Source organism: Mercenaria mercenaria, chromosome 15 (assembly GCF_021730395.1).
Source record: "Mercenaria mercenaria strain notata chromosome 15, MADL_Memer_1, whole genome shotgun sequence".
Classification (NCBI taxonomy): domain Eukaryota; kingdom Metazoa; phylum Mollusca; class Bivalvia; order Venerida; family Veneridae; genus Mercenaria; species Mercenaria mercenaria.
The window spans coordinates 33,246,585-33,263,916 of NC_069375.1; the positions used below are offsets into that span (position 1 = coordinate 33,246,585).

Below are 17,332 nucleotides of genomic sequence, written 5' to 3' on the forward strand. Positions count from 1 at the left end.
CTCCATATTTTTTTATTTGGATAGTATGTGTTGTTTGGATACCCTCGTATGTTACCGTAGTGGGATTCGATCCCGATTTTCGTCGCTTCGCGACGAAAATCGGTAAGATCGATTCCCTATAAAATCGAATTCAGCGAACTCTCAGTACTGAGGTCCTTGTCCTACTTTATGATAATGACATTTTAGCAAATTGAAAGTTAACCTTGCGGAAAATGTAGACTGAATTATGATACACGAAAGATATACAAACGATTATCTGTCACGCAATGGTTTAAAACATTTGAAGATTTTGCTCTATACAAATTTCGTATTTAAATACCGATATCTTTTCTCCTTTGTCTGAATACATGAAAGCGGTATACATATTATCGGTGAAAATCATTAATGTCATATATTAAATTAATGATAAGCGCATGATTAATGTCAATCTCGACATATAGAATATTCACACTTACAAGTTTAGACTTTAAGTAACGTTAATGCTGATGTCACATGTAAAATGCATAAATGTTTGTGCAAAATTAAAAGAAGTAGAAATTTATTTAACTTTTTACCTTTTGCGCAGTTTATGTTCTCTTGGTAAGAGCTGTCCTTCATCATTCAGGAATCTTTCTGGTCTGAAAGTCCAAGGGTCTCCCCAAACCCCTTTGTCATGATGAACATACCATACATTTGCCAGGATCTGGAAACACAAATTGGTTTCTATCAGGAATACTGTTATCGGCTCGAGTTGATTTTCCAGATCGGATCTCGCGAGGCGCTCAAGAGCCGATTCTGATCCGACCTTGCAAAATCCCCGAGAGCCGGATACAAAATTCCATATTTAGCTACAATCATCTTTGTCGATGTTAAAATAGCAAAGGTGAAGTTTGTGTTTGCTCTATTTATAAAACTGTATCTGGTCATGCATATTAAATAGTCCGGAAACATACAACACAAAAGGTACAATACGGCTTTTTTCTGCCTGTTCATATTCACTTGTGAAGTATAATTCATATATGTATATAATAAAATTAATAGATATTCCTGACAGGACAGTCAAGGTTTTTAATACATGTACTTGTGTAAACACATTCTTTACTCTGTACGGCCGAGTGATAAAGGTCGATGGCCTTGAATTACTTGCCCTTTATTGACGTGGGTAATAAACCACGCTTAACTTGTTGTATTCTTCAGGTTCTGACTTAAGGAAGATCAGAGGTTAAAAGTAAGTACCCGCAAGTGAGAAAATAATGACGGACGTAAGAATGAGGTGCACGTGTCTTCCTCCTCCATGAAAAGGTGGAAATGTCTCTGTATGAAGTGTGACTCTCAACCTAACTAAACAATAATGTATTCTTCATTATTTGTAAAAATAATTGTGACATTTGTAAAAACCAAATATTCATTTTGTGCACAATAATTTTACAGGAATATATTTTAGTAGTAGTTTCCAAGTCAGTATGTATCATCACTTATTTGTCTTCAAATCAAGCATTAATTTCTAAGGACCATTTTCCATTTTGATGGAGACATATTGCTGTTCAGCTTTTTAAGTATCTTACCAGGCTGTTGGGTTCAATGTCATATCCCAAAAACTCTATATGGTCTTGACAGAGATGTGGAAGTAAGAATGGGGCTATGGTAAGATACCTATGTATCTCCATCTCAAACGCCTGAAGATAGTGACAATTGTTCCTATCCGAGTAGGTAGGATGCCGTTCCTTTCCAATAACCGTGTCGATTTCTGCTTGTATCTTGTTTTGAATCTCTGGATAGTTCATTAACACCAGTATCGAATTAGAAAGAAATATACTTGAAGTAGTGATTCCTGCAAAAAGTACATAAACAAACTTCTTTTGCAATGATGTATACATTAGTTTGAATACTCGCTGTGTGTTTAAATATATATTAGGACTTGCTTTATACTGGCAGAAATCTTTAGAACTGGGTATATGATCATTTTTCTTTTTTATTTTGTCATTGGCGAAACAGTATCTATTGATAGACTGGGACCCAGCTTGTAACCCTATGTCTAGATTATTTTCCCAATTAACTGTTCATCCTGCAGCTAACACAATCTATAAGGAAATAGATAACTTTCCAAAAAGGTACTCCCTTGGTTAAAGGAAGAACTGATCTACATGATGTGGAGTTGTATATGTTTCAAACGTACATAATTTCAAATTTCGACTCTTAATCTACTTGTTTGATTATTTCATCAGTCCAGGTAAGCAATTAGTCCAATGTTTTAAATTAGCAGCAAAGGAACAAACTTATTAACGACAGTAAACTCTGCAGATCATGCGCCCGTCGAGTGTTTCAGCTTCGTTCAACAAAACCCTGTTTGTAAAACGTTACTCTAAAACAAAAGACATTTGAGGTTTCATCAAGTACATCAGAGTTAAGACATATTACTGCGGTCACCTGCATCTACAATTTCTTCAATCTGCACCATGATTCTTTCATCAGTGAAGAAAACGTCACTTCCACTCGTACGCTCTTTACTCTGTTCTTCAATATAGAAATCAACGATTCCTCGGTGTTTGCCAGGAACATAGGTGTTCTAGTATCAAAATATGAAAACGTATTGCTTTTAGTGGAAACGAATTGAAGTCAGTCCAAAACATGTTCAAACTTGTGAACACTTTAGAGTCCTCAATTTTGACTCAATCTTTATGATACTTGGTCAGAATTTCTGTCTTGATGATCTCTAGGTCAAGTCTGAAACTGGATTATGTGTGGTCATAAACTAGGTCACTAGGCCAGATCAAATGAAAAGCTTGTGAACACCCTAGAGGCCACAGTTGTCACTCTTTATGAAATTTTGTCAGAATGTTTGCCATGATGATCTCTAGGTCAGATTTGAATCTGGGTCATGTGGCGTGAAAAAGTAGGTCAGTAAGTCAGATCAAAGGACAAGCTTGTGAACACTCTTGAGGCCACAGCTATAACTCAATCTTTATGAAATTTTTCTCAGAATGTTTGTCTTGATGATATCTAGGTCAGGATTGAAACTGGGTCATGTGGGCTCAAAAACTAGGTCAGTAGGCCAGATCAAAGGAAAAGCTTGTGAACACAATAGAGGTCACAGTTGTGACTCAATCTTTATGAAACTTTCTCAGAATGTTTGTCTTGATAATTTCTCGGTGCAGTTTTAATCTTGGTCATTTGTGTTCAAAAACTATGTCACATGGTCAAATCAAAGGAAAAGTATGTGAACACTCTAAAGGCAACAGTTGTGACTTGTTCAATGGAACTTGTTCAGAATGTTTGTCTTGATGATCTTTAGGTTAAATTCGATACTGGGTCATTTGGGGTCAAAAACTAGGTCAGTAGGCCAGATCAACTCTGGTGAGCGATATTGGGCCATCATGGCCCTCTTGTTTATCTTTAAACCGGGTATGGAAATTTTATCTACATGCCCTATCATAACGTATCAGCTTCATGACTTGTAATGTCACTGACATATTACGTATTCTGTATGTCATATTCTGCTTAACGTTCTTGGATAAAAAAGAATTTTGTTTAAAGATTTCAATTTGTTAGGAAGTGTATAAATAATACAGTTTAGAATTAGGTGCTTGACTTACACTCACAATAAGAGTTCTTGCAAATCCATTACTCGTGCTTGCGGAAGTCCTAATGTGTTTTATTCCCGTAAAAAGTCACAACAACTAACACCAAGTCATTATATGTCTTGAGATTCTTTAATCATATAACAATTTAATTTTCAACCTTTAGAATAAATATACTGGAAAACCAAACAGACGCATGGAAAATTGAAAAGTTATGTCGATTTATTATTATCTTTACCATGATCAAAGGAGTTTCAGTGGCCATTGAATGTTCTTTATGAAATTCTGCTTTCCGATTTTCGAAGATGTTTTGAAAGACGGCATTTTGTTATATTTTTTTTTTGTGAATGACGCTAGATGTCAATAAGTCGCCCTTTTTATTATGACACTAGTATTATCAATACAAGAATAAAAGTTATTATCTTTCTATTAGAAATTCCTTTCATTTGTCGGGGTTACCTAGTTTTTGACCCGACATAACTCAGATTCGAACTTAACTTAGAAATCATCAAGACAATCATTCTGACCAATTTTCATAAATATTGGGTCACAACTGTGGCCTCTAGACTGTTCACAAGTTTTTCATTTGATCTGGTCTACTGACCTAGTTTTTGAACCCATATTACATAGTTTCAAACAAACCTAGAGATCATCAAGACAAATATTCTGACCAAGTATCATAAAGATTGAGTCAAAAGTGTGACCTCTAGAGTGTTCACAAGCTTTTCTTTTGATTTGACCGGGTGACCTAGTTTTTGACCCCACATGACCCAGATTAGAACTTGACCTAGAAATCATCAAGGCAATAATTCAGATTAAGTTTCATAAATACTGGATCAGAACTGTGGCCTCTAGAGTGTTCACAAACTTTTCCTGATCTGGCCTACTGACCTAGTTTTTGATCCCACATGACCCAGTTTCAAACTTGACCTAGAAATCATCATGACTAACGTTCTGACCAAGTTTCATAAAGATTGGGTCACACATGTGGCCTCTAGAGTGTTCACAAGGAAACTGTTTACGGACGACTGACGACGTATGACTGACGCCGATGGGCGCCGGACAATGACCGGTCACAATTGCTCACCTTGAGCACTTTGTGCTTTGTTGAGCTAAAAAGAGACTATGTACTATAGAAAATACATGATTGTATCGACTGATTTACTACTTAATCACTTAGGTCGACGCCATTGTGCATTTTAACGCTAAATCGTACTAAATCGAAAACCAATCAAGCTTATGAGATGATAATGTTTGCATTTTGTATATGAAAAACAGTTTTCTAAAAACATACCTTCATATCATGGAAGTATTTTTGTTTAATTCTGTCATTTGCAGTTTCAGTTTTCATGTACATTTCTCTAAATTTCCCTGGAAGAAATCGTAGAAATGGAAGTGATGTCATAACGGAGTTTACTGCCGAGTTTAAGAAGAATATAGACCCGTCTGTATGTTGCAAGAAAATGTCTCTGTCTGGTTCATCATCGTGTATGAGTTCTCCACTAAACTGAAAATGTACAAACAGGAATATGTATTTGTTCTAACTTTTTCACAGTTGCAAAGTATCAAGAATAAATGCACCTATGACATAACATTAGACTTCAATAAAACAACCTCTTTAATTTTAACACCATAATAATAATGATTTCTTTCAACAGAAAAATAAAAAATTGATGTGGTATCCCTTATTGTAAAATTAAAGAAAGGAATGTAATATTACTTAACAAAAGATGCGTTTCTCAAAAACTAATATAAACCGTTAGCTGAGAGAGAATGATCAGTTCAAATAACAAAAGAGAAATAAAAAAGAGTCATTCTGCCTAAATGAAAGCAGATGCTAAAATTAAATCGGATATAATAGACAGAACTGTATATACAACTTACTAATAAAGAAATAACGTTTGAGAAAGACCGACTGAAAACATCCATACATTGAAACGTCATGTCTGGCATTTCTTCTATCCTATTAGCTAGGAGATCCATTTCAAACATAACATTTTTCTCCAGGTCCATCAGGCCACTGCCATATGTATGTACTGCTTTTACCAAATGTTTTCTTGATGTTTTGTGAAACATTCCAAAACCCTCTGGTACAGATCCTACTGTTTGGTGATGACAACGAAAATATTCACCGTAGAACATCTTAGGACGGTCGTTAAAGTGTCGCTTAAATTTTTCGTCCACAAACGCTTTATGTATGGTTGCAGGACTGTTCAACACAATAAGGTTGTCTGAAAATATTCTAAACCGAAAAATGTCCCCACACGTCTCCGCATACTCTGTTAGTTTCGAGCATAAATTTGCTTCGTTTATTTCTAGTGCAAAGCCAATAACTGGAAGTCCTTTTGGTCCCGGGATGATGTTCCCTTTCAAGCTGATTCTTCGTTGAAACATGTAAAATGCTCCACACAACAGCATTACAGCTACAACTAAGCAGTAGAGCATTATGTCACCTGAAAGAAAGATTGACATTGATGAACAAATATGCCTAGGTCAAATCTTTAACAGTCAAATTAATTATTAGCTATTATTCAAAGATATTTCTGACCCAAACGGTCTAACGGGCAAGCAAGACCGATATCTGATCGAAATGGTTTTCAATATTGGCTCGGTAGCATTTTGTCAAGTTAACTTAATGTCGGTCCGAATTTGCTGTTGACAGAATGAGATAAGATGCATTTGTGACTGATATCGGATCAATATCATAAATAGATATCGGATTATCGATATTGGTCCTATATTACATTGTTTTATTTAATAATCATTAATGAGAAAAGCTGCACAAGGGTTATACATATAACATTTATATGATAATACTTTTAAATAATTATGAAAATGATATTCAGGGCTTCATTTACCACTTTATTGAATGTCATACTGGACAAGAATAAAATTTATTGCACAAATCAATGGGATATTTTTTGTTTCTCCATTTTTAAAATAATACAGCCTTGCAATCTGTTCTATCAGGAAAATATACAAACTTTAAAGGCGATTCAATAAATTCAACCGAAAATGGTCTTCGATGGAAACCATTGTACATAACGTTTACTTGATAACGCATGTTAACATGTTCTCACCTAGTTCAATAACATTTAACTTCCACTATTTAGAAATTCAACTTGTTCCTGTGTCAAATTTAATCAAATGCATAAAATTATTTTAAAATTCCGTTTATCGAACTTCAAAAGTGCCAAACACATGTCTTGGTTAACTGTAATAGTCATGCAACATCAATCACTTCTCCGACGTATAAGCATGATTAGAAGAAACTGTTCTAGCGTTATGTGATGAAATATTATCTAGGCATAGGAAATACAGATCAACATAATTGCACCTTTACTAATCCTACCTGTTCTGTATTATAAAAGTGCTTCTATTAGGACAGTTTGGTGCAAGCAAAACTATATTATTTGCACTATAAAATATTTTCTGGTTTTTCATTTTATTATCGGCTTGTTAAAAGTTAACTTTTTTACCATATTAGGTTAGCTGCCAAAATCGTATGAAGCAGGTTTTAAAGGGCAAATCAAACATATGAATATAAAGACGTAAAAGACGTCTCTAAAGGACGTGAACGCACTTTTCAAAAACAGCCAAAAACAAAAACGCCATAAAGACGTCTCAAAGACGTCATAACAACCAAAAAGAGACGGCTTTTGTTTGCTGGGGACCTGTTTAGGTATATATCTTTATACATGTAGAAATTACATAACCAAACATACAGTAAACACAAATAACAGTTGTAAAGTGAAAACAAAGTCGGGTAAGAATGGGCTATTCCAAAAAAATATCACCCCACCCCAGGTGGAAGCAGTTTTGTTTGGTGGGGGGGGGGAGGTTGGGGGGGGGGGGGAGGGAACAGGTAGCCTTACCCCTTTGCCTTTTCAGTCTTAAGATATCACGCTATTCCTAAACATCCTATTACTTGAACTAGGTGACAGGGCAGCAATATACAGATAAAGGAAACATGTGGTATATATAGAGACCGAGGGGATGTGTTTTCTTTGTGTAGTCTGACAGGGGGAGGTAGGTATTTTACAGAGGGGAGGAGGTTATTTTGAGGGGCTTGATGGAAGTAGGGATATTTTTGAAGGATCAGATGGGGTATTTTTAGGTAACCGGGGTGTGGAAGGGTAGAGGCCGGCCGGATGTTAAATCCTATAGGAGGAATTTTTATACTGATTCTTCAAGTGCCTGGTGGATGGATTTTTTCTGCAGGACCCCTAATAAAAGTAGACGAGGGAGTGTAATATGTGATTTTCAAGATTGTATCATACATTTGCAAATGAATGATATTCAGACTAATTCTAAGGAAGATCCTTATCGGACGGTTCGGATTAATTATGAGTGCAGTTTCACCAAGCACTTACAAGCAGGAAATTGGATGCATGTAAATTATAAACCACACGTGATGTTGTGAACTGCAAAATTAAATGAAATAGGGCACGGGGTATATGATATTTGCTTGGAAAGTCCTGTTCTTTTGATCAAAAGATAATTGTACAATTTCGTGACCTGTTATTTGGCTGCTATAAAAAGATGACATTTGAAGTAGTTCATTTCCATCATAATCAAACAAACATTTAGGACAATATAACTGGATAGTCACAGCGGTGGCAATTGTGACTATTAGAAGTATGATATGAACCACCACAATAATCCATGCAATGTTATTTGAATCGCAGTTCAAATTATCAACTTAGATTTCCACCAAAGAAAAAAAGGTAAGTTTCCATTAAGTATAGGTTAAGTATAGGATATCAACCGAGTACGAGGTCTTTCTCTGTAGGAAAGACCTGCGCACGGGCTTCTTGTGAAGCGCTCGATGTGTTTCGGGAAGCCCGTGCGCAGGTCTTTTCTACAGAGAAAGGCCGATGTACGAGGTCGGTATCCGGCTTACATACCGTCTTTCCTTCTCAAAATGCCTAGCGATTATGATTCTGACGAAATTGTATCGCAGCATTAGATCTATATACGAACTTGAAGACAGAACGATTTTCTTGACACAGAATACATACATGTAAGGAATTTATGTTACTTTTAGAAAATTACGTTTAATCGTAGAAGTTATTGCGTGATAATTATTCCCGTACTTTAGTTTATATAGGTGTAGGAAGTGGTAATAGTGTACATGTAAGGCCGGGAAGGTATGTTACTCTATGAAACATTACCTGAAAGCTTTATGCATGATAATAATCGCCGTACTTCGATATCGGTAGATAACACAGAACCTCGGAAAAGTAAAATTTATTTTCATTTCTGTAGAGAAAATTGTGCACTTTTTAGTCACAAAACACCAAAAGACATTGTCAAAACTGTTTTAAAAACCTTTTACTAAAAACTTGATATAATTTGACAAAGGTCACACAAATCCTCCGTTCGGAGCCATATCTAAGAAGTGGTTTGGAATATTTGAATAAAACTTCATATACATCTTCACCACTATATGGAAAAGCGGCCTGTTAAGTTTCAGTCAGATTGCCCTAGTAACACCAGAGGTATGGCCGTTAGTAGTTTCTAGTGTTAAGTATATAGGGTACTATAAATATGGCAATTTCTGCTTCATAACCTGTGACAAATTTTTAGTAACTTCAGAATTTTTGTCCTTTATCTGGTTAAAAATCCACTTATTTGTACAGAACAAACTAACCAAATGGTAGAATTTCATTAAACTTCTTTCATTTTCCCCATAAACATTTATTATCAACATGTGAAGTTGTGTACCCACACCCAGTCACGCCATGGCCCTGGTCACACCTCTTCCCCTCCCCACCCCGCATTTTTTAAAATACGTTTTCTCTTTTTTAACCTTAAATGTTCCATGAATATTTATCAACATGCAAAGTTGGACCCTCTCTCCACCTCGCTCCTCCACCCAGCCACCCCACCACCCCGATCATGCATCCCCACCTCAACATTTCTTTCCCCATCAGTATTTATTATCAACTTGTGAAGTTCCCGACTAAAGAAATTATTTGCTGCTTTGTTCACATCCTTAAATATTTGCTGGATATATTTCTTTGCCATTCCTCAAAACAAATCTCTTTCGGTCGGGGTGGTGAGTGGGGGGTGGGGGTGGAGGTGCTGGATACCAATTTGCTTGTTAAAATCAGTGTTTCTTTTTAAAAAAATCAATTGTTCAATTTTATTCTACTGAAAAGAATGCTTTGAGCGGAATATGCTGGAGCATTGTAAAACTTTTTGTCTGCCTCAAATCAGTGGTAGAGTGGTTATTCTTGACTTATTATTTTGATTTCACATACATTTTTTATCTCTCAACTTTTACGGCATTATGTGGAAATTGGGAGTTTTTATAATCTTAATCATGCATATGTCACGGCCTGCTTCCAGTCGGTAGAGCTATTAACTTGCCCAATACACCCTCATTGGTGGCTATGGCCTCAGCCTGATAACGTGGCAACAAATTTGTTATTTTGGACTGGCGGGACACTACAACTGTAAGACAATATCCAAGATATATGTATGTTTATTTACTATATAAGTAATATATGTATATGTAAACAACCTAGCGGTTACAATATAGCGAAGGCGAATGCAATTGTAAATAATCATGACGGAAGTACATGTATATGAGAATGAAACAATGATTCCTTTTCATAAAGTAATTACTGATAAACGATGAAAATGTATTAAAGTACATATTTAGAGTATAATGAATGAGTAAAATATCTAACTAACCTGTAAGACAATATCCAAGATAATTTTTTATATGTATGTTTATTTACTATATAAGTACTACAGTCCATAAAATAAACAAACGTGTTTGTAAACATGGACGGATCCAAACGGAAGGGGAAGAAACACTGTATAGAAATATTTCGATAGCAAAATACTAATAAGCTTTGATAATGTGGCAGTTGAGTCCAATAAGTCCAGGGGCTTTCAAAGATAATCCATCATAGATCCATTATAAAGCAACCTGTGTGGACTGTATTGAGGTCAACTGCCACATTATCAAAGTTTATTAGTACAATACATATCCATAGCCCTGACCAACCTATAAACCAGATCAGTCTATTTTATAAGTGCAACAACACGGTTGACCCATTTAAACGAGCTGTACTTATGATATATGTATATGTAAAAAAACCTAGCGGTTAATAAAAAAATGACCTGTCAAAACATGTTCCCGGCGTTCATGTTAATCTTCCATAGGCGTGAACAGAATATAATGAAAACCGGGAACAAGTTTTGACAGGTCAAAAAAAAATAATACAATACCGTATAGCGAAGGCGAATGCAATGAAGCATCATCACAAACGCTACGGGTTACAGGTTAGTAGACATTGTCGGATTAATATGTGAAGTCTGACTGTGAACATTGAATGCGGACTGTCTAGGGAGCGTTTCAAACACATTTATTCATTTATTGGTTTGTTTTGGTAAGTGCCGTTTTTTTTACAATATTTCTGTTATGTAACGGCAGGCAGTTGGCCTAACCAGTGTTCCTGGATTGTTTACCGGTACAAGTTAACCTGTTCTCAGCAAGTAACCGTTGCTATTTTGTCATGGAAAATGTTAAAATGTAATGAGCAAACTATTTTTAAATTGTTTTCACAGTGACAAGTCACACTGTACATACTGAAATTAGACTGATCGGAGACCATGTTATTACAGTTTGGTGATCATCTGAAGTTCACTTAAAGCTAGTGTAGAGATTTTTAAACTATCAAAATGTGTATCCCTACTGGCTAGTGAATGAAACTGGTAGAAGCCGTGCATTTAACATTCAGTGACTACAATTACGTGCTTAAAGTGCGCAATCCTAAATAAAGTATCCTCTTTTTTTCATATTATTTTCTCGACAGTCTTTTATACATTGAAGTGCTCGTCAATCTATAGTCATACTTGAGAGATATTTCAGAAACGAATTTTCTTCCTTGCTATGAAAATAAAACGGGGAAGTTAATGTTAACTTACAACAAAGAAACATATACTGCAAAGGCGTAGCCAGAGGGGGGAGGGTGGGGTGCGACGGGTGCGATAGCACTTCCCTTTCGGCAATGCTTCCATTTTTCATTATATGAAAATATCCTTAAATGTCCATTCTTTTTTTTTCCGCTCGCTACGCTCGCCAGCTTGCCTACTAGTATATTTACTATTATTGACGCTGTAGCCTTTATATAAAGTCTGATGATGACTCTTTATATTATATAATATGATTTTTAGAAAGGCCAGAGCATTACTTTTATTCGGAACTGATTATGTATAACTATTTACCTTTCCACAATAGCGGAATTAAAGCAGTCCGGACATTCCATTCAAAAACTAACTACTTTTAAGGGACACTGACTCCGCAAACGCCCCCACCCCCACCTCCCCCAACCCCGAGGATACGAACAACAAGGCTTCATAATATCATTTCTGTAAAGTTTCGCTTAAATCCTAGAAGAGGATTTTGAGAAGCTAGATCAGGCTATATGAAGACGGACAGACGGACGTACATCTACTGAAAAGAATGCTTTGAGCGGAATATGCTGGAGCATTGTAAAACTTTTTGTCTGCCTCAAATCAGTGGTAGAGTGGTTATTCTTTATTTTGACTTATTATTTTGATTTCACATACATTTTTTATCTCTCAACTTTTACGGCATTATGTGGAAATTGGGAGTTTTTATAATCTTAATCATGCATATGTCACGGCCTGCTTCCAGTCGGTAGAGCTATTAACTTGCCCAATACACCCTCATTGGTGGCTATGGCCTCAGCCTGATAACGTGGCAACAAATTTGTTATTGTCGGTATGTGGACGTGGGTCCTTTTGGACTGGCGGGACACTACAACTGTAAGACAATATCCAAGATATATGTATGTTTATTTACTATATAAGTAATATATGTATATGTAAACAACCTAGCGGTTACAATATAGCGAAGGCGAATGCAATTGTAAATAATCATGATGGAAGTACATGTATATGAGAATGAAACAATGATTCCTTTTCATAAAGTAATTACTGATAAACGATGAAAATGTATTAAAGTACATATTTAGAGTATAATGAATGAGTAAAATATCTAACTAACCTGTAAGACAATATCCAAGATAATTTTTTATATGTATGTTTATTTACTATATAAGTACTACAGTCCATAAAATAAACAAACGTGTTTGTAAACATGGACGGATCCAAACGGAAGGGGAAGAAGCACTTTATAGAAATATTTCGATAGCAAAATACTAATAAGCTTTGATAATGTGGCAGTTGAGTCCAATAAGTCCAGGGGCTTTCAAAGATAATCCATCATAGATCCATTATAAAGCAACCTGTGTGGACTGTATTGAGGTCAACTGCCACATTATCAAAGTTTATTAGTACAATACATATCCATAGCCCTGACCAACCTATAAACCAGATCAGTCTATTTTATAAGTGCAACAACACGGTTGACCCATTTAAACGAGCTGTACTTATGATATATGTATATGTAAAAAAACCTAGCGGTTAATAAAAAAATGACCTGTCAAAACATGTTCCCGGCGTTCATGTTTAATCTTCCATAGGCGTGAACAGAATATAATGAAAGCCGGGAACAAGTTTTGACAGGTCAAAAAAAAAAAAAATACAATACCGTATAGCGAAGGCGAATGCAATGAAGCATCATCACAAACGCTACGGGTTACAGGTTAGTAGACATTGTCGGATTAATATGTGAAGTCTGACTGTGAACATTGAATGCGGACTGTCTAGGGAGCGTTTCAAAACACATTTATTCATTTATTGGTTTGTTTTGGTAAGTGCCGTTTTTTTTACAATATTTCTGTTATGTAACGGCAGGCAGTTGGCCGAACCAGTGTTCCTGGATTGTTTACCGGTACAAGTTAACCTGTTCTCAGCAAGTAACCGTTGCTGTTTTGTCATGGAAAATGTTAAAATGTAATGAGCAAACTATTTTTAAATTGTTTTCACAGTGACAAGTCACACTGTGCATACTGAAATTAGACTGATCGGAGACCATGTTATTACAGTTTGGTGATCATCTGAAGTTCACTTAAAGCTAGTGTAGAGATTTTTAAACTATCAAAATGTGTATCCCTATTGGCTAGTGAATGAAACTGGTAGAAGCCGTGCATTTAACTTTCAGTGACTACAATTATGTGCTTAAAGTGCGCAATCCTAAACAAAGTATCCTCTTTTTTTCATATTATTTTCCCGACAGTCTTTTATACATTGAAGTGCTCGTCAATCTATAGTCATACTTGAGAGATATTTCAAAAACGAATTTTCTTCCTTGCTATGAAAATAAAACGGGGAAGTTAATGTTAACTTACAACAAAGAAACATATACTGCAAAGGCGTAGCCAGAGGGGGGAGGGAGGGGTGCGACGGGTGCGATAGCACTCCCCTTTCGGCAATGCTTCCATTTTTCATTATATGAAAATATCCTTAAATGTCCATTCTTTTTTTTTCCGCTCGCTACCCTCGCCAGCTTGCCTACTAGTATATTTACTATTATTGACGCTGTAGCCTTTATATAAAGTATGATGATGACTCTTTATATTATATAATATGATTTTTAGAAAGGCCAGAGCATTACTTTTATTCGGAACTGATTATGTATAACTATTTACCTTTCCACAATAGCGGAATTGAAGCAGTTCGGACATTCCATTCAAAAACTAACTACTTTTAAGGGACACTGACTCCGCAAACGCCCCCACCCCCACCTCTCCCACCCCCGAGGATACGAACAACAAGGCTTCATAATATCATTTCTGTAAAGTTTCGCTTAAATCCTAGAAGAGGATTTTGAGAAGCTAGATCAGGCTATATGAAGACGGACAGACGGACGTACATATGGCGAAGGCAGAAAAAATGTATCAAATGAAATTGGAAACATAGTTTATGGAACTTTTGTAGAATTACTATCTTTTTGTAAAAGAAATCTTATTCTAAAAACGTGTCTATTTGGAGAGCTCTTGATAAAAACACTTTACTCATGCTCGATTAAAGTAACTCTTCTAATGTCTTATGAGAACATTCCTATACTAACATTCATTTAAATTGTCCCAAATTTAATTACTTCCTATACAAGCATAGAACATAACCAAGACTCAGTTTCATTCAGTCTGTTTATATAATACTTGAATGACGTTGTGTCATGAACAATGTCAGCTATTGTAACAGGGAATGAAATATTAGTATGTCTTGAGAAGACCCCCAGGATTTACAGCACATTCACAGTTCATTGTCAACATCAACTTAAGCCGACAATGTCTAATAATTCTGTCAATTCAATGTACTACTCCCGCAACAGCATGTTTATATTATTATTGAATAACACAATTACATACGTATAATCAGAGGATTTAATACAACTGAATAAGAACTTGTTCAGTTTTCGAATTACACTGATTGATATTATTCTTATTCTAAAACTTATTTATTTTACATAAATTATTAATAAATGTTTCATTTTCCATTTTCCTTGCTATAGATAAGAAGTGTCATTTTTCCTTTTGCGTGTATTGCAGGCGCACTTTTGGATGTCAAGGTAGGCATTGACCAAATTGCATTGCTGTGATGCATCTAACATACATCATACAGATATTTTAAAATATACTGATTCTAAGCATTTTTGCATTATTAAGAAATAATGTATCCCAATCAGTGATTTGTCGTTTAATAAGATCATTGTTTGGAGTTTTGATGCGAAGGACTATTTCACGCGGGCGCATCTAACACGTTTTCAAGGACCATTATGTACGACCTTGCCAATATCCATCAAATATTTGCATAATTTCTGTTTGTTTTTATATATATATATATATAAATATTTTTTTTTTTTACCAGGGCGCCGCTATGCCGTCTAACGCCATGATGTCATGGTTGTTCTTGCACACCGGACATCTGGCATTCCCCATGCCAGATGATTCTCGTGCTGTTAATGACAACTAGTGGTTCATGCACTGATGATTTATTGTTTATGTAAAATACGAAAAAAGCAGGTACCTTGATAGTTTCTCTCCGTTCCGTATAGCATATTTCTCGATTCAAAATACGTTTGTTTACCGTAAGAGCATAACTTTACGCTACAAACGATAAAACTAAAGTGGAACTTTGTTATTGTGCGTAACGCAAAACATCATGACGTCTCGTCTGCTTACCGACGTTAATTCCCGCGCTTTGTGTTCATTCTCTACAATAAAAAAGTGCTACGTAAATATATCTACCTATTATTTGTAAAATACGGTATGCAAGAAAAATAATCTGCCAGAATGAAATTCTAGTAGGTATACGATATGCAAGAAAAATATCAGTCATGTGTTTACGAATCGGATAGAAATATCCGTCCCTCGGCCACCTGCGTATGGGCGGTAATTCGGCAAGCCTCATTACCGCCTAATGCGCAGGTGCCCTCGGGACGGATATTTCTATCCGATTCGTAAACACATGACAGATATTATTATAACGTCAGAACAATGAATTATTGAATAATAACACACAGTTTTAAGCATTCTTTGTTTAATAGGAAAACAAATCGGGTCGTGTTTGAATGTATTATTTTTATTTCATATGCCTTTTTCCTTGCTATAGACAGTGTTCGGGCTGTTATGGGGAATGATCTAACCTTCGTTACCTGTCTGTATTCTATCATGCACTTCACGTGAATTTTCTTGCAACAGAAAGGTATTATGATTATTCAAAATACCATAATCGCCATTAATGTTTAATGCTAGGATGACATTTCATTCTAACTTAATAATATTCTGAATTCATTTGATTAACGATGATATTTGTGTACATATGATCAGCGCTTTTCAAACCCAATAAAAAAAATTTTTTTTGACTTTTAGTGGAATTTTTCTTTTTCTTCTTCTGTCTGTAGCAAATGCCAATGAATACAAATAGCACTTTAAAAGTACACACATGGGTTCATTTATATTGTTACATATTAATTAGATCTAAACGACATTTGTAATTCATTTTATAAAGTACGCATATTTATTGATTTAAAATGTTTGCCCCCTTTCCTGACAACCAAATAACCATTGTGTTTATCAATGGAAATTTCTACTTTCACTTTAAATTTTTGGGAAACGCTTTAGTTGCATCTAAATAGTTTTAAATGATTTTGGATTAATAAACATTGTCTCTAAATGAATAAATAGATAAAGGGAATACAATTTCATTGAAAAGTAAAATATGTTGGAAATACAAATGTCACAACCAACTTTTTATTGCATGACTGCGGCATTTTCTTTTGAAGTTTTGTGTTTTCTAAATTCTGGTATCGCCACGGTTAGCCGTGCTCTAAATTCCGTTGCACACAGGTATCGCTCACAGTTTTCTCTGTCTGGGGTGTAGAACAATACACACAAATTAGCAAGTGTTGCTGTGATAAGGTATTGAAAATGATAAGCTATTTGAAATAATTTATTACTGTATTTCTGTAGTTTAGTTCTCTACATCTTGATTTAAAACTTGATTTTTTAAATAACATAAAAATATAACTGCAAAAATGATTAGGATATTCTATTCAGTTTAAAAATTCAAATTACGTTTCTGGCAAAACTTTACAATATGCTCTAGGTGTTAATTTCATCGATACATGAAACGTTTGTTGATAAAATTAGCCACGTGGGGTTTGTTTACATTCCACATTTCTCCAGGGTTCATGACCTCGTTAGCGCCTCCCCCCCCCCCACCAAATTCAAATTTTAGCTGTTTAAGTTTATATTATTTTTGAAACTCTTATTTCACAACTTTTTGTTTTGAAAAACAATTACACCAATTGATAAAGAATGTTT

The 17,332-nt window shown here is 35.3% G+C and overlaps 1 protein-coding gene across 2 annotated transcripts; it reads right to left on the minus strand.

Annotated features, from left to right (window-relative positions):
- Positions 1–298: 298 nt before the first annotated feature.
- On the minus strand, positions 299–10,449 carry LOC123560997 (steroid 17-alpha-hydroxylase/17,20 lyase-like). Of its 2 annotated transcripts, none has more exons than XM_053524951.1 (6): positions 10,260–10,448; positions 5,442–6,010; positions 4,852–5,064; positions 2,407–2,545; positions 1,545–1,810; positions 299–682 (listed from the first exon to the last, which is right to left on the minus strand). In XM_053524951.1, exons 2-6 carry the CDS (start codon positions 6,000–6,002, stop codon positions 551–553), a joined length of 1,311 nt encoding a protein of 436 aa, XP_053380926.1. In that variant the 5' UTR covers positions 6,003–6,010; positions 10,260–10,448; the 3' UTR covers positions 299–550. The 2 variants fall into 2 exon arrangements, with proteins under 2 accessions (XP_053380926.1, XP_053380927.1); XM_053524952.1 differs by having other exon boundaries at positions 541–682; positions 1,633–1,810; positions 10,260–10,449.
- Between the last annotated feature and the right edge of the window lie 6,883 nt (positions 10,450–17,332).